Source organism: Mus caroli, unplaced genomic scaffold, assembly GCF_978045245.1.
Source record: "Mus caroli unplaced genomic scaffold, Mus_caroli_1 scaffold_19, whole genome shotgun sequence".
NCBI lineage: Eukaryota > Metazoa > Chordata > Mammalia > Rodentia > Muridae > Mus > Mus caroli.
In genome coordinates, this window is record NW_028227274.1 from 28499540 (window position 1) to 28525436 (window position 25897).

The following is a 25897-nucleotide window of genomic DNA, read 5'->3' on the forward strand; positions in this document are numbered from 1 at the left end:
TTCTGTGACCTCTGGAGTCTGTGATGCTATGATTCGCTTTAGTGCTAACTGGGAAGGAGCAGCAAACTCTGGGGTATGATGGATCCTTCTGATCCTGCTTGAAGGATAGGTTTAAGTCTTTAAGCTAAGGTTTTCCTTTGAATCTAGAAAATCAGTGCCTAGAAAGCATGGGAAAGCCAATGTCACCAGTACGGAGAATCATTCTGTGTAGTCATTCTACAAGGCATGGACTGAAATTGTTTCCTAATGCTCTCATATTACTAGTTTTCTTAGAGTCACTTAAAACACTCCTGACTAACCCAGTTAGGGTCTTTTTCTCCAGGGTTCTCAGTGTATGATAAAGAGGTGCAGCATTCACTGACAGTGCAGGTGCTGCCTCCTAGTAAGCACTAATGATGTAGCTGTGATAGTCTCCCCTCATTCTTCTTTCCAGAAAACCTAAGGAAAGTGCACTAGTTAACTTTCTGTTCCTGAGATAAACACCAAAAGCAATTTGGAAGAGAAAAGTCTTATTTGTCTTACAGGTTACAGTACACCATTGAGGGTAGCTAGGGAATGAACTCAAAGTGGAAACCTGGAGGCAGAAACGGATGCAGAGATTACGGATGGATTCTTACTGACTTGCTCCCCGTGGCTTTCTCCTACTTCTTTTTCATATAGGTCCAAGACCACCTTCCCAGGGCTGACACTACTCATAGTGGGTTAGGTCCTCCCAAATCATTTATCAAGAAAATCTCTCAGAGACTTGCCTGGAGATCAATCTAATAGAGGCACTTTCCTAACTGAAGTTCCCTCTTCCTTGATGATCCTGTATTGTGTCAAGTGGACAAAAACTTAGCCATGATTTCAGTCAAAGGATTTCCACTCATCAGAGGGGTATCAGAAGGTTCAGACATATATCTTTCTTCTTTGATTTGCAAAGAAGGTAAGGATAGAGTCATAATAAGCCATAGAGATGAGCATTTCCTCTTACAGAAATATAATCCTATCATAGTACACAATTTATCAGAAGCAAACTAGAGAAACAGCAACACATTGGTTTACACAGAAGACAAAAAAGGTTAGATTATCCATTTATTTGAATAAAAAGGTCTCCATAAGCTCATATATTTGAATGTTTGGCTCCCAATCAGTGATACTGTTTAAGAAGCATAAGGTGTAATGGCCTTTGTTGGAGGAAGTGTTTCACTGAGTGTGGGCTTGGAGGTTTTAGAAGCATAAACCATACCAGGCTTACTCCCAAAGGGTGATGCTCCATTCTATCCCAAGGACCCTTGTTCAACTATGTTCATAGCTGCTTTACTCATAATAGCCAGAATTGGAAACCTAGATGTCCCTCAACCAAAGAATGGATTTTTAAAAAATACACAGTAGAGCATTACTCGGATATAATAATAATAATAATAATAATAATAATAATAATAATAATAATAATAATGACATCACAAAATTTGGTGGCAGATGGATGGAACTAAAAAAATCGTCCTGAGTGAAGTAACCCAGACCCAGAAAGACAAGCATGGTATAGACTCACGTATAAGTGGAATAATAGCTGTAAAGTAAAGGTAATCATGCTACAAGCAACAGAGCCACAGAACCACAGTAACAAGGAAGACTTAAAAAGATGGAGTGGGAAGCAGATTTTTCTTTTTTTTTTTGATTTTTAATATTTTTATTACATATTTTCCTCAATTACATTTCCAATGCTATCCCAAAAGTCCCCCATAGCGCCCCCACTTCCCTACCCACCCATTCCCATTCTTTTGGCCCTGGCATTCCCCTATATTGGGGCATATAAAGTTTGCAAGTCCAATGGGCCTCTCTTTCCATTGATGGCTGACTAGTAAATGGTGAGAAGCTTGAAGCAATCCCTCTAAAATCAGGGACTAGACAAGGCTGTCCACTTTCTCCATACCTATTCAACATTGTACTTGAAGTCCTAGCCAGAGCAATTCGACAACAAAAGGAGATCAAAGGGATACAAATTGGAAAAGATGAAGTCAAAATATCACTTTTTGCAGATGATATGATAGTATATATAAGTGATCCTAAAAATTCCACCAGAGAACTCCTAAGCCTGATAAACAGCTTCGGTGAAGTAGCTGGATATAAAATTAACTCAAACAAATCAATGGCCTTTCTCTACACAAAGAATAAACAGGCTGAGAAAGAAGTTAGGGAAACAACACCCTTCTCAATAGTCACAAATAATATAAAATATCTTGGCGTGACTCTAACTAAGGAAGTGAAGATCTGTATGATAAAAACTTCAAGTCTCTGAAGAAAGAAATTATAGAAGATCTCAGAAGATGGAAAGATCTCCCATGCTCATGGATTGGCAAGATCAACATTGTAAAAATGGCTATCTTGCCAAAAGCAATCTACAGATTCAATGCAATCCCCATCAAAATTCCAACTCAATTCTTCAATGAATTAGAAAGTGCAATCTGCAAATTCATCTGGAATAACAAAAAACCTAGGATAGCAAAAACTCTTCTCAAGGATAAAAGAACCTCTGGTGGAATCACCATGCCGGACCTAAAGCTCTACTACAGAGCAATTGTGATAAAAACTGCATGGTACTGGTATAGTGACAGACAAATAGACCAATGGAATAGAATTGAAGACCCAGAAATGAACCCACACACCTACGGTCACTTGATCTTCGACAAGGGAGCTAAAAACATCCAGTGGAAGAAAGACAGCATTTTCAACAAATGGTGCTGGCACAACTGGTTGTTAACATGTAGAAGAATGTGAATCGATCCATTCCTATCTCCTTGTACTAAGGTCAGATTTTTCTAGGAAGGAGAATTAGAATAGATTTGGAAGGTAGCCTGGGGATGGGTACAGATGGGAACCAGAGGGATTATGTGGAGAAATGGAAGGAGAGAATAATGAAAAAGATGTCTGGAATTGGAAGGCATTGGGGGAGTAAGGTAGAAATCTAGTACAATGGAAACCCCAAGAAATCTATGAGGATGACACTAGTGGATACACCTAGTAACGGGTGACACAGAGCTTGAACTGGCCATCCTTTGTAACCAGGCAAGGCCTCAAGTAGAAAGACTGGGACACCAACCCAGCTGCAAAACCTCTGTCCGACCCACAGTTTGCCATGCCTACAGGATATGCTGGAACTGGAGACTTGCATAATTGTCATTAGAGAGACTTCATCCAGCAGCTGATGGAAACAGTTGCAGAGTCCCACAGCCAAGAAATCGGTGGAATCTGGGGAGTCCTATGGAGGAGGGGAAGGAAGGGTTGGAGGAGCTAGAAACATCAAGGACACTATAGGAGCATGGCCCAGAGAATCAACTGACGAGGACTCAAGTGGGCTCACAAAGCCTAGACTGGTCTTACCGAGGTTCTCCATATATGTTATGGGTTGTGTAGTTCAGTGTTCTTGTGGGATTCCTAAGAGTGGGAGCAGAGATGTCTCTAACTCTTATGTCTACCGCTGGGACCCCTTTCTTCCTACTGAGTTGCTTCCTTTAACCCTGGAGTGAGAATATCTGCCTGGTCTTATTGCAGCTTGTTGCTGTGTTTGGTTGAGGTCCCTGGAAGCCCTGCTATTTTCTGAGAGGAAATCAAGGCAGGGTGAATCTCGGGAAAAAAGAAATTGTGGGGAGAGACTGAGAGAGAGGAGGGAAGGGAAATTGCAATCGAGATATAATAATTATTAATAATAATAATTAATAATAAAGTTACCTTGATTGTGATGTCTCATAACAATTGAACAGTAGCTAAAACAATGGACATCTTTCTAAAATAGCTTGTACCTTAAGAGGCTTAGACTCTGAAATACAATATAAAACACAAAAAAGCTACCACAAAAATAGACTTGCACTAAATAACTCAATTTCCATGTTAAGCAAAGCTTCGGAAACATTGGCTTTATATGAGCTCTTTCCATTTTAAGAAAACACTATATTTATAAAACATGAAAATTCAAATTCATAAGCCATAAATTAGGAAAAAAACACTCTGTTTGCTTCAGTCACTAGTCCTACCTTAGTGAGAGGACTTATTAGTAAGTTACAGTAGAAGTTGGTTTAAAAAATAATCACTAACAGGAATAACAGAACCTATTAAAAGCCAGTTTACATTTAAAGATGATATAAATAAAGATGAAGCATCCCAAATTATAACTAAGCAACCAAATTTAGGGGACTGGAGTTACAAAATTTTGATTTGCATGCAAGTTCCTTTCTACAAACTAAGGCACAGAAATGGAATCCTGTGGTAGCTTTCCTTGTCCCTGAACAGATATCTGGGTTACAGTTTTCAGGTATCCATCTCAGAGAGGACACCATTACAGCCTCCCTATCAGGTGACATCTAAGAAGTGGAATATATTCTCACTGACTCAGTGAGAATATACTGTAATGAACTGTGTTAAATCTGGAAAACCTGTCATTCAAGATAGACACATGAAGATTCAATGCACAAGATACATAAATTAGGGGAAAACCCCTCTATCTTCTTTAGTGACTATTCCTACCTTAGCAAAAGGTCTTATTAGTTAGTTTCAGTAGTAGGCTTAAAAAATAATCACTGACAAAAATAACAGAAACTATTAAAAGACAGTTCACATTTAAAGATGGTATAAATAAAGATGAAGCATCCTAAATTACAAGTGAGCAATTCAATTTAGAGAATTAGATTTACAAAAACTTGATTTGCATGTATATATTTGTATACATATATATGTACATATATCTATATATACACACACATATATAATCTCAAGTTTGTTTGAAGAATACATGAAATTATTTGACTATCATGATGGCAGAGCATGCATAGTTTAGAAAATATTAACCATATATGGGAACACTTTCTCATTCAGTACAAGAACAGGAGATGTTTATCTATCACTCCATGAAAGACATAGTGACTTAAATATGTTTTTTATGGATTCTATAAGTCAGAAAACAAATACTGCTCAACTGTGAGACATTTACTGTTCCAAGTGGACTGGTTGAGATGTCTTATATAATGAAAGGGAGAAGGTGGCTGCTGGAAAACCATACAAGACACCTTTGCCTACATGTGTGCTCCTTGGTAAGGACAGCGCTAGCTTGGTGCACATAACACATGGGTTTCACATGAGGTCTGGAACCCAAAAGTGAGCATTTCAAGGGGAAAACATAGAAGCTTCAGGATTTGGGAAATCAAACTCAAGAAGTTCCACAGGCTCATTTCTTTTATACATTATTGTCTAAAGCAAATCTAACACCCCAGATTCAAGAATATAGAGAAGGGTAGGGCTGCTGTAAAGTAGCATATAAGAGAGGTTATATAGAAGAAGAAAACACACTACAAAGAAAAATATATGGATTTCTTAGGGGAAAATGTAGGTCATTAACTGAAACTTAGAACCAGTCATATTTGCTACCATGTATCACTGGATGCAAAGACATCTAATATAAAGACAATATAAATTTTGCACTCACCTGACGGAACTGCTCCAAGTCAATTTTGTTACCCACTAGCACAAGGGGAATTTCATAGGTGTGACGGACCTGGAAAATAAGCTCCTTGAACTTGGCAGCCTCCTGGAATGACTGGCGGTCAGTGACAGAATAGCAGATGATGAAGCCCTCTCCCCCACGCATGTACTGCTCCCGCATGGCCGTGAACTCTGCCTAAAGGAGAGGAGAGTCATTGGGTAGGTTTTGGTTGGAGAGAGTCAATATGCAATTTAATATATTCTTGCAAAAATGCAAATATTTCAAACTTTTGAGCGTATTGATATTTGATTATAGAAGGTCCAATTTAAGAGCTCTTGAGCAGATATTGTAAATAACAAATCATATACATAAGGTTTGTTTTTACATTTTAATGACCATACTTCAGAAAATGAACCAGTTTATGTACTACAAACATTATAAGCCTTTGGGTACATGTTAGATATGGCACTACATTAATATTTAAATATTTTCGTACAGCCTGTCTTTTGAAACTTTTTTTCTAGAAACCATTGAAGACATGTATGATCAAAGGAATTTGACTTTGCTCTTCAAATAAGAGCGCATTTGTAGGGAATATCTGGAGCACGTCCTCCAAAGGACCTGGGGAAGTGAACTACTTTTCTATTCAAAACTATGAACACAGAAGCTAGAGATATAGCTGAGATGGAGTGCCAGCCTAGCATGTGGGGGTCCTGGGTTTAATCCCCAACAGAGAAAGAAAGGAAAGAACTAGAGGTGGGAGGGCATACTAAAGTTAGACTCTCAGTTACCTTTGCCTTTCTGGGAGGGTTTTAGCATGAATAGTACAGATGCACCATATATGACAGTATTGTTAGGTTTGTCTCAGAGAAGCTCATAAACAGAAGGACCTGGCTTCCTAAAGACAGATTAATTTCTACGCTCTGCTAACTCTTTCCTCTTCACTTTCTGCAGAAGCCAGGCTACACTCCAGATGGCCCCAATGCCCCATCTGATTACCCCTGCTGTATCAGATTTTCACGCTGCCTCCTATCTGCGTTGCAACCAGCCAACATCTAAAAATCCTAACATTTAAACTGTAAGCCATAGATTTTCTCTAAGTCAAAGTATGCTATTTATTTATTCTTAGTCTGAATCTACTGCTAAAATTGCAAAGAGTGATTAGATAGATGCAATGAATAATTAAAATTTGGACTTGTCTATAAAAATGCTTTTTCCCTCTGGGCCATCTTTTGTGCCCCATGTATTATAGTCATGCTGCTTTAGAAACAATACTACAGTGTGTGTTCTTAAATTCTATCTCTCACTAAGTTTCCAGTATGCTTGCAAAGTAAATTTGCTCAAAGAGAACATTCCTCTATTTTTGAGAAATTGTAATAATTTCACTGTCAAAGATATTGTATCAATAATGCAATATAAATGTGTCTGTTTCCTTTCCATTCTACAGTCTACTGGTTTGCCTATTGATGGTGTACTTTGCCTTATAGAAGTTTTTCAGTTTCATGAGGTCCCATTTATTAATTACCAATATTACTACCTGTGCTATTGGTGTTCTGCTAAGGAAGTTGTCTCCTATGCCAATGCATTCAATGCTACCGCCTACTTTCTTTTCTATAAGGTTTACTGTGTCTGGTTTTATGTTAAGATCTTTGATGCACTTGCACTTGAGTTTTGTACAGGGTAATAGATATGGATCTATTACATTCTTCTACACGCAGGCATCCAGTTAAACCAGCACTATTTGTTGAAGATGCTTTCTTTTTTCCCATTGTGTATTTCCAACTTCTTCATTAAAAAAAAATCATGTGTTCATAGGTGTATGGATTTGTCTGAGACATTGATTCAATTCCATTGATCAACATGACTTTTAATACCGATACAATGAGGTTTTTATTATTATAGTTCAGCTTTAAATCAGGGATGGTGATACTTCCAGAAATTCTTTCATTATTCAAGATTGTTTTAGCTAACCTGGGCTTTTACTTTTGTGCATGAAATTTACTTTGTCCTTTCAATGATTGTAAAGAATTGTGCTGGAACTTTGATGGATATTGTGTTTAATCTGTAGATTGCTTTTGATGGATCACCATTTTTACTTTTAATTCTACCAATCCATGAGCATGGAAGATCTTTCCATCTCACATTATGTTCTTCTGTCTGTCCTCAAAGACTAAGATTTTGTCATACAAATCTTGCTTGGTTAATGTTATTTCACCAACCCCACATCTGAGAGAGGGTAAATCTCCAAAATACATAAAGAACTCAAGAAACTAGGCATCAATAAAACAAATAATCCAGTTTAAAAATGGGGTGTAGATCTAAACAGAGAATTCCTAATATGGAATTTCAAATGACTGACAAACCCTTAAAGAAATATTCAACTTCTTTAATCATCAGAGAAATATAAACTAAAATAACTCTGCAATTCCATCTTACATCCATCAGAATGGCTTAAGATCAAAACCTTAAGAGATAGCACATTCTGGCAAGGATGTAGAGTAAGGGAACACTCCTCCATTGCTGGTGGGAGTGCAAACTTGTACAGTGCCACACCCACTCCAGTGGAGTCTGTGTGACAAGTACAAAAGGTTGGCCACAGTCGTGAGGCACAAAGTTTCACAGTAACTGGTCTCCTGGAGAGTCTTTGTCTCCCATAACACTAATGTGGTAAGATATGTCCTTGCTATAGTTGGTGAAGGGCTTAGAGTGCTTTCTTTAAGTATTGTTTTATTATAGGTGCCCCCAAGGAATGATTTGACTTATTCAGACAAAATTTCTCCACTGTTGAAAGAGATAGTGAAAGAAATCAGGCATTGCAGTTTACTGGGTAAGAGTAGAAATCTCAGGGCAAGTTCTACAAAGTAAATTTAGAATAACAGCAGAGCCACTCCCATATGCAGGAGTTTATTATGGTCTAGGAAGAAAGAGGGTTGTGGTTAAAGGAAGAACTAGAATAGTGCATTATTCATGAAAAGGCTAGCAAGAACGGAACACCCCCTGGTGTTGGGTTATACAATAGACTAGAATTGGGACTAGGGTGTGAAATCCTCACCTGGCTCCTAAAATAGCTGACTTTAGATAGGGTTGCTTTTTATCTCAGTTATAACCACTGCCTGGTTCTTGCCAGTCTTTATGTATGCATTTCTCTGTTTTGTGTCATTATGCATCAGATAACCTCAATGTACCTTGGCTGATGTGTCACCTAACTTCTTTGTTTTCTTCTGTAATATAAGTCTGATGCTTGCTTTGAGAAAACACATTCAGATCCAACACTCTCTGGTGTTCATGTCTGTTTGTCTCTCGCCAACTCCTTGCCCACCTGAGTACCAGAACTCTGATTTTTTCCTGCGGGTTGAGGGACAGACAGAGTCTAGCCCGTGGCAGTACAGTCACTATGGAAATTAATATGATGGTTCCTCGGAAACCTGGGAATTGATCTATCTCAAGATCCAGCTGTACCACTCTTGGGCATATACCCAAAGAACACTCCATTCTACCACAAAAATACTTGCTCTCTACATTCAAAAATTATTCGTAATAGCCAGAAACTCAAAGTAACATAGATGTCCCTCATCCTAAAAATGGATTTTTAAAAAGTCGTATATTTACACAATAGAGTATTACTCCACTACTGGGTTAAAAAAAATGGCATCATGAAATTTGTAGGAACATGGATGGAATTAGAAAAAAAAATCATCCTGAGTGAGGTAACAAGACTCAGAAAGATAAACATGATATGCACTCACTTATAAGTGGATATTAGCTGTTATGTAAAGGATAATCACACTGAATCCACAGACTCAGAGAGGCTAAGTACAGGGAGGGTTCTATATGCAATGTATACATCTCCCTGGGAAGAGGAAATAGAATAGATTTTTGTGGGTGGGCTGGGGGCAGGTGAGGATGGAAACAAAAGGGATCAGGCCGAGGAGACAGGGGCAGAGGGAGAGAGTACTAGAGAGAGACTAGAATGGGGAGGTCATTTAAGAGATAACATGGAAGCGTAGTGCAATGGAAACTTCCTGAAACCCATGAGAGTGACCCAGCAAGTTCTCCTAGTAATGAAAGATATGGAAACTAAAAACACCATCTTCTGTAACTAGGCAAGGCTCCAAGAGATGGTACTGGAACACCAACCTAGCCACAAAACCCACAAACATCCTGATGGCAAAATGCATTTGGGCATTGATGGCTCAGAGTTTAAGGGTGTGGCCAAAGAATGACTGGTACAAGATGATGACCTAGACACAAGAGGGATCTCATGCCCAACATTACCTGGATAATCAAAAACTGCAAGCTGGAAGACTAAGAGATCTAGACTAGAACCAAACATGAATGACAAAAAGAAAAAAATTAATGAAATCATCCCTAATATTATACACCTCAACTGGTGCCTAGCCCAATCATCTTCTGAGAGCAGATGCATAGACTCTCAGCCAAACATTAGGCAGAGGTAGGGAAACTCCATAGAAAAGGGATATGAAGGATTATAGGAGCCAGAGGGGTCAAAGACATCAGGAAAATATGACCTACAGAATCAACTAAACAGGGCTCATAGGGACTCATAGAGACTGAAGCAGCAGTTGCAGAGATTACGTGAGTTTACATTAGGCTCTTTCCATATATGCTGCAGCTGTATAGCTTGGGTTTTATGCAGGATTTCTAATAGTGGGAGTGTGGTATCTTTGACTCTTTTGTCTGCTTATGGGACCCTTTTCCTCCTACTGAGTTGCCTCATCCAGATTTCATATGAGGTTTTATACCTTATTGCATCTTGTTATGGCATGTTTGGTTGATATCACTTGGAGGCCTGCTTTTTTCAGAAAGGAAACCAAGAAGGTTTGGTGTTTTGCTATGCTAAATACTGATTGCTCCCAGGTGATATTGTGTGACCTTGCCTCTTCCCCATCCCTGCCAAGTTTATTCTGATTGATGAATAAAGATACTGACAACCAATAACTGGGCAGAAGATACATGGGTGGAGTTTAGGATTCCTGGGTTTGGGGTCAGAGGAGAAGCATATAGTAGGAAAAAAAAAGAAGGTGAGGCGAGGAGACAGCACCATGGGGTAAGAATCTTAAAATAATGGCCATGTAGATTAGCTAATTGGAGTTAAGAGCAACCCAAACAAAACATGACAACTTGTATAATGGAGTTAATGTCTGGGAAATAAACACAATAGCATAGAGGGTAGATATCTGCCCAGCTCTTGCGATGATTAAGGCTTATTATAACTATAAAGGTTGTATGGTCAAAGGCAGGGTAGAAATCCCAGATCGAGAGAAAATATTTCTGCAACATTTGGGTGAAGTCCCTCCTCCAAGTCGTCATCCCCCTCCCCTGCTTCTGCGTCCCCATCCCTTCTGTCTGGGATGTGTTGTATGAGAGAAGAGTAGAGAAAAAGAAAAGGTGATCATCGCTTTTTAAAAGAAGCCCTCTCCTTTCATCCTCTTCAGTGCAACTTTAAACTAATTTGTTTACTTTGGGATAAAAAGAACCATGTCTATTTGATCCGCTCATTATTTTGAGTCATGTTGTTGATCTCCTGTGTTGATTATTCATTCATGTACTTGCTCTACTTACAGATTTAATTTATTGAATGAAGGAGTTTGTGGGGGTTTTGAATGTGTTTGTTGTTTTCCCAGCTGAGAATTATTTTAATCTGTACTAGACATGTGTCTTTCTATGACATATTTGATATTTAAGATAAAATAATACATTTTATTACTTCAACAATAACTATAAAATAAAAATCTAATAACTTAGGAAATGGAAGATACGCATAGCATTAAAAAGGAATATTCCCAGGGAACAATATTTAGAGAAAGAATGAAAGTCTAGAAGTGTTTAATAATATGATTAAAATCATATATAAACTATATTAAAGAAGAAAGAAAGATATTGTAATGGGGCACCTATAATCCCAGTATTAGACACCAAAATCAAACACTTACAATTTCAAGCTCAGCCTGGGCTACATAGAGGAACTCTATCAAAAATTAAAACAACAACAACAAAAGGATACCAGCCTTGTACATGATTGTGCTCCTGTTCAATCTTTGTCTTTATAGCCTGAAGATATAATAAGGGAGTTACAATGCATGTCACTCAGGCCTGTGACTCACTGAGATTGTCATCTTTCAACACATAATATCTCAACCTTTCAATTTCCTTGTTTGTGAAAAAAAAAAAAGAAAAAGATTATACTATACTTAGCCCGCCCTATATGGAAGAAAAAAGAATCATTTGAGAGAACAAACATGAAATTGCTTTAATGAATTTTTTTAAATACCGTACAGTTCAATCCTATTATTACCTTCATCACATATTCAACAAGACAGACATTCTCACTGGGAGAATAAGCACAAGAGCCCTGTGAGCAGCACTGAGTATGAAAGCGGGAAGATTTCAACCACAGCTATCAGAAATGTCACAGAATTCAAGTCAGAAATCTTTCCCCAATGATGCAGATACAATGAAATGCTCACACTGATGGAGTGACTCCGAATAGCTAGGCTTCTCTCTCACTCACAGAATCTGGGCAAATGCTTGTCTTAAACATCCTCAGATGCCGATGGAACAAGGCATATTGAGCGTAAGCTCTGTAGCTATGTGGCATCTTAGTAACATGATATAGAAATCTCTTCACAGGGGAAGCTTGTGTTTAACATGTCTGTTCTCATTAATCCATGAATTAAAGATTCTGAAACATTCTGTTGTCAGCACTTTATCTGTTAATGTCAATATCTTCCTGCTCTAAATGAAACTTGTTGCTTAATTATTCAGGAATATTACTAGTTTCCATTTGCTACTCATAAGAATCAAAGCACTTATGAAAACAGACTCTAAAAAATGTTATCTGAACAAACATTTTCTGGCATCTTCAACGCGACTTGAGTATATATTACAGTTTGATTCCTTTTCTTTGACATCTTCCCCTGAACTAATTAATAGTGTGGGGATTTTATGAATTCTGAAACAAATAAATAATCTCTGATAAATATCACTGTGGTGATTTGTATGAAGTGTCCCCATAACTCAAAGATATTTAAATACTTGGTCCCCAATTGGTAGTCATTTGAAGATGAGGAGGCATGGCTACTCTGGGGAAAATACAGCATTGGGGGGCCAGCATCGAGGTTTCAACAGATTTGTTCCATTTGGGGCTCATGTTCTCTATTCCTTATTTTTGTGTAAAGATGAGAGCTTTCAGCTGCTATTTCAGCACCATTCTTTCCTGCCTGCGACCATGTTCCCTTACCCTCAGGATGAAGGACTCTCTTCCCACTGGAACCATAAGCTCCAAATAAATTCTTTTCCTGCAAGTTGCTTTGGCCATGGTGTTTTCTCACAGCAATAGAAAAGTAACTAATTCAGGCACACTCCAGGTTCTTAATAGACAGAGGATTTTTTGCAGAGGGTTAGGAAAAGGCATGGACCACCTCCTTTCTGTGCCCACCTGGTAGAAGTACGAAATATCTTTGCCTCATGTTTAAATAATAAATGAACAGACAAACAAACACACTATCTGACTAGCATTTTAGGTGCTCCCTGGTATAACAGGTACATAATGTTGTTTATTCTTATCAGAAAGATTCTGCCAGTCTCAGGATTAGCACACACACAGATACACACACACACACACACACACATGCACACATGCACATGCACGCACACACACCTACCACATTCACTCTCCTAATACAAAAAGACAAATCAGTCACATATCTGACACCATATCTACTGGCTGAATATATGAGAAGTGAAAACAACAAAAACTTAAAATTCCAAAAAGCCAGCCTTATTCATGTTTAGGAAATGTGCAATTACATGAATGTCAAACAATCAAATGTCCAGTGAACGATAGAGATTGAAATAAGGCAAGAACAGGGTGCTGGTGAATGAGAAAGAGGTCAAGGAGAGGAAACAACAGGTGACAGTTTTTCTGTGGCTTACTATTCAGAAAACGGTACTGAACTTTCATGCAAATCACCTTTAAAATGAATATATCATCACCTTATAATTAACCCAACTTGGTTCCAATGTATCCTTGCACAATAGTAAAACATCCAAGGCCTACATACCATGGGGATAGACAGTTTTTGAAGGACACCAAAGAATTTATTTGGTTGACTTTGTGTGTATATAGGGGTAGGGATGTTGTCTGTTGGATTTTTTTCTGGGAGACAAAGACTCATTATGTATCCCTAGCTGTCTAAAGGCTTCCTATGTAGACTAGGGTAGCTTTGAATTCACAAAGCTCTGTGTGACTGTGCCCTGCAAGTGCCAAGCTCACAAGAGTGTATAACACACACCCAGGTGTTCATTGCTTTTCTTTTCATCTTTTTGATAGAGGGAAGAATAGAACCAATAAACATAGGCAAAAATTCAGCTGGTATTAATTTATTACAATCTATGTGAAAACCAGAACTGAAAACAGTATGGAGAATAAATCTTCCCTCTCAATCTGATTCCTTTGCAAGTTCAATAGGTCAATGAAGACAAAAATGAGCAAACAATTTTATAAATGTAGGTAACATGGAGGAAAATTGTACCTAAAATGAAAAATATGACTGGGAATACTATCTTTTTTCCCCCAGAAAATACCACTCTCTCCATCATTATAAGTTGCTCTGTCTGTCTGTATTTTTAGAAATGCAGTGTGTCATAGATAGTATACATACTCTGCTTAGCTTATTCATCAAATATTTATTGAGCATTTACACATGTCAGGCATCTAAGATTCAATGTGGCTTAAAAGAATACATATAATGAAGGAAAATATTCATAGCTAAACACAGCAAAAAATGTAGAAAATAAAATATTAAAATCAGGATACAGGGAGAAAACTAAATTGGACTGACAGTTTGAACACCCAGGAAACTAAAGTCTAAAATGACCACTTGCAGTTCCTTAAGACTTAGGGCTGAGGATACTGTCTTTCCTGGAGTTGATCAAAGGGTACTTCCTTCAATGCCAACATATCAGGATATGCAGTAGTGGGTTTCCAGTGACATAGTCTGGTTCCAACCCTAGCTATGCCAAGCAATTTCCTTGAACCTCAAAACACTGGGGACAGCTTATCTAATATGAAAGGAGAAAATAAATCAGTGTATGAAGATGGGGAAAAGGTGGTTGAAATCTCCTGGACTTTTACACTTAAAATACTAGGAAGACTATCAATCATAATGTTGACATTGAACAATGAGAATTTAAGAACTATAGAATTAGGCTACTATGAAAATAGGTCCTGAAAAATCTCTGTTTCAAATACACTTTGAAATAAACCAAGTTTGCAATACAGGAGCCACTCTATAAGTTATAATCCTAGTGAAAAAATGAAAATGTGAGGTCATTGTTCAACATTTATGGATAATTAACAAGAATTCTAAAGAACTCAGGATAACAAGAGTCAGAAGAAAAGGCCGAGCACGGGATCCTTCTGAGCAGTAGGATGCAAGCAATAGTACAAACCGAAAGCCCATGACACCAGTCACGTTGTCACAGATCAGTCATGGAGTCACAGCAGTGCACTTGTGAGTAGTATTCCTGAGACCATACCTGGCATGCTGAGACCCAGAGAAAGGAGCAATGGGGTTCTACTGAAAGGTAGAATCACTAACGAAGCTGCTTGGCCCTGGGGAGGGTCCAAACCTGTGCAGTGATGAGAGTTTGAAGAATATTGAGATGTTGAGTTGGGAAGACTGAGGGCAGAGAATGGGTGTGGGCCACATACTTCAAATGGAAAGGATGTGGTGTGGTAGAACGGGCACATTTTAGGCTCCTGTTTACTCAGTGGGTGACACGTTCCTTATCTGTTAGGTCAAATCACTGAAAATTCACGAATATTGAAGAGATATTTCAGAGGCTGGGGAAATGGCTGTGTGGGCACAGGTGATTTCTTATAATTCTGATGATGTGAGTTTCATCCCCAGAACGCACATGATGGGAAGAAAGAAGTCCAAAACTCCTCTGACCTCCACACACTCAATGTAGAAAGTAGACTCACAATTAATTAATTAAAATAGTGATATTTTAAGAGATATTTTAGGCACAGGATCAGGCTTTTGGTCATATGAAATGGCCTCTATTATGATCTTCCAGCTATATATGAAAATAATCGGGTACAGAAATACTGAATATGGCCAAAATCCTGGAACTTTCAAGTATATTGGTGGCATTACCATACTACCCTTTTGTAAAAGGAAGAGTGACATTAGGTCATTAAACGTGCCTCTGTATTCTATAGCTCTGTAGCTGAAAAACAGAACAGTCATGGCAGAAATGTGTTTCTTAGAAAAAAAAGGCAGTCCATTACTTGCTACCCTTAATTGTGTTTTAGTTAGAATTTACACTAGATATCTAAGAGACACTGATCAGTGGAAATAATAATTATGTGAAAGATTAAAGCTTAATAGGTTCCCCTTTACAGATGCAGAGATGAGGAAAATGAAGTTTATGTCCCGAGTGGTATTTTATTTAGCCATGAATCACGGAAAATTTTGTCTTTCACTTAACATGTAAAATATTTTCTTTAAAAAAGAATATTTTTAAAACCAATTTAATATTTTTTATTTTCATTACATAGCTAAGGTTATTTGTCTTACTCAGAATAAAATGAGGCTCGTCCCCACTTTCTCTTATATTAGTTTCAGTGTATCTGGTTTTATGTAGAGGTCCTTGATCCACTTGGACTTGAGCTTTGTACAAGGAAAATAGAATGGATCAATTTGTATTCTTCTACATGTTAACTGCCCACGCAATTTTTTGAAAATTCTGTCTTTTTTCCACTGGATAGTTTTAGCTCTGTTGTCAAAGATCAAATGAACATAGGTGCGTAGGTTCATTTCTGGGTCTTCAATTTTTTGCCATTGATTTACCTGCCATGCAGTTTTTATCACAATTGCTCTGTAGTACAGCTTGAGGTCAGGGATGGTGATTGCACCAGAGGTTCTTTTATTGTTGAGAATAGTTTTAGCTATTGTCTTAGTCAGGGTTTCTATTCCTGCACAAACATCATGACCAAGAAGCAAGTTGGGGAAGAAAGGGTTTATTCGGCTTACACTTCCATACTGCTGTTCATCGCCAAAGGAAGTCAGGACTGGAACTCAAGCAGGTCAGAAAGCAGGAGCTGATGCAGAGGCCATGGAGGGATGTTCTTTACTGGCTTGCCTCCCCTGGCTTGCTCAGCCTACTCTCTTATAGAACCCAAGACTACCAGCCCAGGGATGGTCCCACCCACAAGGGGCCTTTCCCCCTTGATCACTAATTGAGAAAATGCCTTACAGTTGGATCTCATGGAGGCATTTCCTCAACTGAAGCTCCTTTCTCTGTGATAACTCCAGCTGTGTCAAGTTGACACAAAAATAGCCAGTACAGCTATCCTAGATTTTTTTTGTTATTCCAGATGAATTTGCAAATTGCTCTTTCTAACTCTGTGAAAAATTGAGTTGGAAATTTGATGGTGATTGCATTGAATCTGTACATTGCTTTTGGCAAGATAGCCATTTTTACAATGTTGATCCTGCCAATCCATGAGCATGGGAGATCTTTCCATCTTCTGAGATCTTCCTCAATTTTTTTTCTTCAGAGACTTGAAGTTCTTACCATACAGATCTTCCACTTGCTTAGTTAGAGTTACACTATGGTATTTTATATTATTTATGACTATTGTTAAGGGTGTTGTTTCCCTAATTTTTTTCAGCCTGTTTACCCTTTGTGTAGAGGGAGGCCACTGATTTGAGTTAATTTTATATCCAGCCACTTTGCTGAAGTTGTTTATCAGGTTTAGGAGTTCTCTGGTGGAATTTTTGGGGTCACTTAAGTATACTATCATATCATCTGCAAATAGTGATATTTTGACTTTTTCCTTTCCAATTTGTATCCCTATGATCTCCTTTTGATGTCTAATTGTCCTGGCTAGGACTTCAAGTACTATATTGAATAGGTAGGGAGAGAGTGGGCAGCCTTGTCTTCTTCCTGATTTTAGTAGGATTGCTTCCAGCTTCTCTCCATTTAGTTTGATGTTGGCTACTTGTTGGCTGTAGATTGCTTTTACTATGTTTAGGTATGGGCCTTGAATTTCTGAACTTTCCAAGATTTTAAACATGAAGGGGTGCTGGATTTTGTCAATGCTTTCTCAGCATCTATGTGGTTTTTGTCTTTGAGTTTGTTTATATAGTGAATTACATTGATGGATTTCTGTATATTGAACCATCCCCTCATCTCTGGTATGACACATACTTGATCATGATGGATGATCTTTTTGTGTGTTCTTGGATTTGGTTTGCAAGAATGTTTGAGTATTTTTGCATCGATATTCATAAGGGAAATTGGTCTGAAGTTCTCTTTCTTTGTTGGGTCTTTGTGTGGTTTAGGTATCAAAGTAAATATGGCTTCATAGAACGAATTGGATAGAGTACCTTCTGTTTCTATTTTGTGGAATAGTTAGAGAAGTATTGGTATCAGGTCTTCTTTGAAAGTCTGATAGTCTGATAGAACTCTGCACTAAACCCATCTGGTCCTGGTCTTTTTTTTTTTTTTTTTTTTTTTTTTTTTTTTTTTTTTTTTGGTTGAGAGACTATTTAATGACTGTTTCTATTACTTTAGGGGTTATGGGACTGTTGAGATCATTAATCTGATCCTGATTTAACTTTGGTACCTGATGTCTCTCTAGAAAATTGTCCATTTCATCCAAGTTTTCCAGTTTTGTCGAGTATAGGCTTTTGTAGTCAGATCTGTTGTTTTTGTTTTGTTTTGTTTGTTTTGTTTTTTTGGGTTTTTTTGTTTTGATTTCCTCAAATTCTGTTGTTATGTATCTCTTTTCATTTCTGATTTTGTGAGTTAGAATACTGTCTCTGTGCCGTCTAGTTAGTCTGACTAAGGGTTTATTTATTTTGTTGATTTTCTAAAGAACCAGATTGTGATTTGGTTTATTCTTTGTTTAGTTCTTTTGGTTTCCACTTGGTTGATTTGAACCCTGGGTTTGATTACTTCCTGCTGTCTACTGCTCTTGGGTGAATTTAATTATTTTTGTTCTAGCAATTTCAGATGTGCTGTCAAGCTGCTAGTGTAAGCTCTCTCCAGTTTCTTTTTGAGACACTCAGAGCTATGAGTTTTTCTCTTAGGACTGCTTTCATTGTGCCCCATAAGTTTCAGTATATTGTGGTTTCCTTTTCATTAAACTCTAAAAAGTGTTTAGTTCCTTTCTTTATTTCTTCCTTGACCAAGTTATCATTGAATAGAGTGTTGTTCTGCTTCCACGTGTATGTGGGCTTTCTATTGTTCACGTTGTTATTGAAGACTAGCCTTAGACCGTGGTGATCTGATAGGATGCATTCCCATATTAAGCTTAATGTATCTGTTGAGGCCTGATATGTGACTGATTATATGGTTAATTTTTGAGAAGGTACCTTGAAAGCCTCAAGCACATGGGCAGAGGGGGAAATTTCCTGAACAGAACATCAAAAGCCTATGCTCTAAGATCAAGAATTGACAAATGGGGCCTCATAAAATTGCAAAGCTTTGTTAAGGCAAAGTACACTGTCAATAGGACAAAATGGCAATCAACAGATTGGGAAAAGATCTTTACCAATCCTAAATCCAATAGAAGGCACATATCCAATATATACAAAGAACTCAATAAGTTAGGCTCCAAAGAACCAAATAACCCTATTAAAAATGGGGTACAGAGCTAAACAAAGAATTCTCAACTGAGGAATACTGACTGGCTGAGAAGCACCTAAAGAAATATTCAACATCCTTAGTCATCAGGGAAATGCAAATCAAAACAAACCTAAGATGCCACCTCACACCAGTTAGAATAGCTAAGATCAAACATTCAGGTGACAGCAGATGCTGGCGAGGATGTGAAGGAAGAGGAACACTCCTCCATTGTTGGTGGGATTGCAAGCTGGTATAACCACTCTGAAAATCAGTTTGGTGGTTCCTCAGAAAATTAGCCTTAGTACTACCTGAGGACCCACTAATACCACTCCTGGGCATATACCCAGAAGATGCTCCAACATGTAATAAGAACACATGCTCTACTATGTTCATCGCAGCCATATTTATAATAGCCAGAAGCTGGAAGTAACCCAGATGTCCCTCAACAAAGAAATGGATACAGAAAATGTGGTACATTTACACAATGGAGTACTATGTAGCTTTTAAAAACAATGAATTTATGAAACTCTTATGCATATGGATGAAACTAGAAAATATCATCCTGAGTGAGATAATCTATTCACAATAGAACACACATGGTATGCACTGATAAGTGGATAATAGCCCAGGAACTCGGAATCCCCAAGGTTCAATTCACAAACCACAGGAACCTCAAGAAGGAAGACCAAAGTGTGGATATATTGATGCTTCTTAGAAGGGGGAACAAAATACCCATGGAAGGAGTTACAGAGACAAAGTGTGGAGCAGAGAATGAAGGAATTACCAACCAGAGACTGCCCCACCTGGGGATCCATCCCATATACAATCACCAATCCCAGACATTATTGTGGATGCCAAGTGCTTACTGACAGGAGTCTGATATGTCTGTCTCCTGAGAGGTTCTGCCAGTGCCTAACAAATACAGTAGTTGATGCTCACAGCAATCCATTGGACAGAGCACAGGATCCCCAATGAATTAGGTAAAGAAAGACCCAAGGATCTGAAGGGGTTAGCAGCCCAATAGGAGGAACAACAATATGAACTAACCAGTATCCCCAGATCTCCAAGTGACTAAATTTCCAAACAAAGAATACACATGGTTGGGTATTGCCCGCCGCTTTTGTTCCCCCTGGTAAGAACACACTCAGGGCAACCGGAATCTTCTGCGGCACAAGCTTTATTGCTTACCCCATCAGGAGCCAGTGGAGAAGAGAGCCAGAGAGAGAGAGAGATGGCGGAGCCCCCTCCCTTTTATGGAGGACTGTCCTCCGCCTCGGACGTGTCACTCCCTGATTGGCTGCAGCCCATCAGCCAGAGTTGTCGTCACGGGAAAGGCAGAGCACATGGGGTGGGAAACTACCCCAGCGCATGTGCAGATGGTTTACTACTTAGAACACAGGTGTCAGTGCCATCTTATAATGGCGAATGTGAGGACGGCTCCTTACAGTTGGGCTCATGGCTCCAGCTGCATATGTAGCAGAGGATGGCCTAGTTGGTCATCAATGGGAGAAGAGACCCTTGATCCTGTGAAGGCTCCATGCCCCAGTGTAGTGGAATACCAGGGCCAGGAAGTGGGTATGGGTGTGTTGGTGAGCAGGGGGAGGGGGGGACTAAGGGGGTTGAGAGGGGCAACCAGGAAAGGGGACAACATTTGAAATGTAAATAAAGTCAATATCTAATTTAAAAAAGAATAAAATGAAACAGAAAACTTTCTACTTATGAATGTACCAAATTTTCTTTGCCATAGACTTTTGGGTAGTTTTCCTTGTCTCTTTGATTTGTACTTCTCATCAAAGATTTAAAAGTTCAAGGCTGCCTTGGGGTGGCACAAATCCACTAAAAGTTATTTCTAATCGCAGTTAGCTGCCTAGCTGTCTTGGGTCTGACAGGAACTGTTTTTTGCTGTTGGTTGCTTGGTTGGTTTTTTTTTTTATTGTTGTTTTTTGTGGGTTTCTGTGTGTGTGTGTGTTTTCCGATTAAAAACTACTGAAACCCACCTTGGAATGAGACAGCATCTTTGTTTAGAAAAGGCTCCCTCCCATGACATTTCAGTCAGTGTGATGTTAAGACATGGTCCAGTAAAAATTAAGCAAAGCAAGAAACACACAGGACAAACCCTGGCTGCTAATTGATGTAGAGTATACAACAAATAAAGAGAATAAAATTGCATGAGCTCACACAAACACACAAAACTTCCAACTGTACATTAGGTTACATTTTTGAAAGCTCATTGTTGAAGAATAGATAGTTCTTTCATAGGAAAAATAATAATCTTCTTTTGTCACATTTATAAACATCCTGAGATATTAGAGTTGGATTATGAAGCCAGCACTCCTGTTCAAATGACAGAAGCCAGGCTCAGATCAGGGGAATATCCTCCATCTGGTAAGTAGTGCAGCCAGAAATAGTCTACATATTTCCTGAGCATCTTCAGGTGTGGCACACACCGCTCCACCTCAGTTATGACTAGTGATGAAGGTCAGCCACTGTGGCCACAGGGTCTCCCTCTTCCAACAAACTCATCCTCTATCTGTGTATGGAATTAATCTCCTTTAACTACTGCAATACTTTGAAGTGATTCTGGTTCCCAAGGACCAATATTTATCCATTTGCATTCACATCGATCTTTTCTCATCTGCCTGTGTTTAAGACCACATACAATCTAATACCAGGCTACATATCTAATTCTAACATCAATTAATCTTAAGCAAGAACACTCCAATGGGGTCAGTTCCTAAGGCTCCATCATTTCCACTGGCTCTGGTCGGTCCTTACTGTGAACCCTAATGGTATACTCCTGATTTGAACTTTCTCCAGTTAATCAAGAATATACTGATTATAGGATGTACTCTTTCTATTCCACAAGCAAGTCAAAGTCCAGAAAAGTAGTAATGATTCACTTCTTTACCATTTATTAAAACACAGCCTAGTCAGATAAATACAGTTTCATAACCCACAGGTGTTACATACAGACTGACCAATAATAGCTTCAAGGTCAAACACTTGATGAATCTGAGGGGCAGCAGCTGCCATGTTTCCTGATAGGGATTCTGAGTGCATACCATGTGTACTTAGCAGTCTTCAAGCTTCATGTCACACATTAGAAAACACTGACTGAAGCACCTAGCTCAGATTTAGACATGTGTGTTAAGTGCTAAGTGTTTTTACTGGATGTAAAAACTACTCTCTGCTGTGGAATCATAATGACCAATACTTTTTTAATATATTTTTCTAGCATTTCTATCATCACATTAATATTTCTGGGATTGTACTGTGCCACAATTTTTACTTTAAACTTTTCTGCTTGAGTTGCTGACTTCCAAGTTCATAAAAGTAATAAATGAATTTTGACTTGATTAGGACAGATTTACCAACATTTAGTTCTGCCATCTTGTACCATGTGAAATGACAGTGTCAGCATTGAGTTATCAAATGATGATCAGTTCTTAAAAACAGTTAAGGTATTCTATATTCTACAGTATCAAATGTTCATCCAATTTTTGATGCTTCATGTAAATTAATCACATCCATTTATTAACATGAATTTTAGATTTTTGTCCTTCTAAGTGGTTAAATTATTACCACTTGTACAAGAGTGACATTTGAATGGAAAGATTTTGACATTTTCCCTTCTAAATTGTAAACATAATTTATTTGTTGTATATATCATTATTACCAAAAGAACTACAGGAGATAAACTTCACATTCATTGTCATTTTTTATTTATTTTTATTTTCATATCTGTGTTATAGAGTTCTATACTCAAGGTCTTATAAAGCTTTCTCAAGCAAAAAGCAGTTATATGTTGTACTAATTTGGTTTCTGTTGTTATGATAAACTCCATGACCAAAAGCAACATGAGGGGAAAGGGCTTACTTGTATTGCAAGTTACAGTCCACCATGAAGGGAAGCCAGAGCAGGAGCTTAAGAAAGAATCTCAAGGCAGGAACTGAAAGAGCAATGGAGAGGGAGGCTGTTTACAGACTTGCCCTATTGGCTTGCTCTGATACCTTCCAGGTTTTTTTGTCTTGTTTTCTAATTAATTTTTTTTCATACAGTATATTCTAATCTTGCTTTTCCCTTCTAGCTCCTCACCAATTTCACTCACTCAACTCCAGCTTCCTTCTTTCTTTATATAAAAGAAACAAAAGCAAACAATAAATACACATAAAAACTCACAAAATAGAAACCAATATATACAAGCAAGACCAATAAGACAAAAACATGCCTACATAAAGCAAAATGAGATTGCCTACAAAAATACTCCTGGGCCCACTTTGTGTTGACCAAATACTTCTGGGCATGCAGAAAACCCTGAAGTATGCCTCACTATTCCCAGTGAGACTCCACTAAAAATAAAATATTTTCTGCTATCTTTGTGATATAACCCAGGAGCGCCTACTCAAAAGTGGTACTGTACACAGTATGCTATGCCTCCCTGCCTCAAGTGGTAATCAAGAAAATGCCTGATCAATAGACATGCCTACAGGACAATCTGATGGAAGAAATTCTTAATTGAGAATTGAGGTTTCCTCTTCCCAGGTATGTTAAGTTGACAACCAAGATTGGCCATCACACAAGTGGAAGAACTTCAAGAAGGCCTGAGGTAAGTCATTTTTCCATCCCTTGGGCACTGTGAACTGTCTTTCTATCCCAGTTATATGATTCACATATGTTCCCCATAATCAATTACAATCTTATTTCATGAATGTATGTGTAGCAAACTCAGCTGTTTTGATAATCTTTTTCTGAATATTGTCATTACTTGTGAGACTCAGAAACTTGTAACTATACCTCCTAATCATGTTATATAAGAAGTCAGACTTATGTCATTAAGCATATGTCTTTAGCATCTTAGTGCACAGCGCATGTGGTATATTTGCATGACACAGTATAGTTGAACATACTAAAAGTTTTATCCTGTTGCCTTCAATGAGAATAGACCATCCCAAGCACATAACTTGACTCACTTGTTCTACAGAGAAATGTACATATTTTAAACCAGAAATAATATGCTAGCTTCTAACTTTAAATGAATTTCTGAAAACTTCCAAGTTGTATCTCTCAAGATAATTATGTTTACTATTTAGAAAGGAAAATGTCAAAAATCTATCCATTCAAATGCCACTCTTGTACAGCAAAGTGAGTCTAAGTTTTGTGCTCAGCCATTATCTGCCCACTCTTTTTATTAGATATTTTCTTCATTTACATTTCAAATGCTATCCCCTTTCCTAGTTTCCTCTCCAGAAGTCCCCTATACCCTCCCCCCGCCCTGCTCCTTAACCCACCCTCTCCTGCTTCCTGGCCCTGGCACTCCCCTGTACTGGCATCTGCCCACTTTTAATAATGAAATTGTAACCTTGTAACCTGTGTGCTTTATATTATAAATAAGCATGTGAAAAGAAATTGTTTACTGCTGCAGACTCTTTTTAGTCCCTGTCTGCATAGAATGAGTCTCTGGTTGCAGGTGGACAAGGAGTTGGTGAATGAATGACAAACAGAAGCAACACATGAGATTGTGTAGAATCTGAATGTAATTTTTCAAATTGAGCATCAAACTTTTTATACAGAAGAAAATAGGGATGTTAGGTGACACAACAGCAAGGTACAAATGAGGTTGCCAAATGCTTAATGACTCTTACACAAAACAGAGGAAATGCAATCACAAAGACTGGCAGGAACTGGGCAATAAAACAACTAAGACAAAGTCAGCTCTATCTAAGGTCTTTACACTCCTAGGGCAAGGGCTTTCACACCCAAGTCATGGTTCTAATTAGGGAGTTCCACTCTAGCTAACCATCTCATGAATAATGCAATACTCTAAAACCACAGCCGGATATACTTACTAAACCATTGTAAATTCCTCTATATGGGAGTGACTTGGCTTTTATTCTGAGTAATAGTGTGGGGGGACTTTTCTACTAATAAGTAATGTAGTCTGCCATACATAACTATAATAAGAATTCTAAACTTATTTTGCTAAGCTTGCCCAGAGATTTCTAACTCTATGTAGTAGATAGTAAAGCCTGATTTCTTTCACTATCTCTTTTACAATACTAGAGGCAATTCTGAATGTCACTGAATAGGCAACATTCTTACTGAATTCCAAGCCCAGGGTCGGCTCAAGGACTACCTAGGGCATTGGTGAAGGCCAGGAAGCAAAGTACGATTTTGCTTAGGTATTTGGCAAGTCATTGTTTGGAGACACCTATAATAAAATAATACTAAATCCCATGATCAGCATCCAATCGCAGACACCATTGCATTCACTAGCAAGATTTTGTTGAAAGGACCCAGATATAGCTGTCTCTTGTGAGACTATGCCGGGGCCTGGCAAACACAGAAGTGGATGCTCACAGTCAGCTAGTGAATGGATCACAAGGCCCCCAATGGAGGAGCTGGAGAAAGTACCCAAGGAGCTGAAGGGGTCCGCAACCCTATGGGTGGAACAACATTATGAACTAACCAGTACCCCGGAGCTCTTGACTCTAGCTGCATATGTATCAAAAGATGGCCTAGTCGGCCATCACTGGAAAGAGAGGCCCATTGGACATCTAAACTTTATATGCCCCAGTACAGGGGAACGCCAGGGACAAAAAAAAAAAAAAAAATGGGAATGGGTGGATAGGGAAATGGGGGGGGGGAGTATGGGGGACTTTTGGGATAGCATTGGAAATGTAATTGAGGAAAAGGTGTAATAAAAATATTTTAAAATGTGATAAAGACTTTTAAAAAGTAAAAAAAAAAAAAAAAAAAAAGAGAGAGAGAGAGCATGTG

At 38.3% G+C, this 25897-nt stretch overlaps 1 protein-coding gene across 1 annotated transcript in view; it reads right to left on the reverse strand.

Moving 5' to 3' along the window:
- Rit2 (Ras like without CAAX 2) overlaps positions 1–25897 on the reverse strand; it is a 351795-nt gene that overhangs the window by 171753 nt on the left and 154145 nt on the right. The window contains exon 4 of the mRNA XM_021150801.3: positions 5459–5650. Within this exon, the coding sequence (XP_021006460.1) occupies positions 5459–5650 (192 nt within the window). The remainder of the gene's footprint in view (positions 1–5458; positions 5651–25897) is intronic.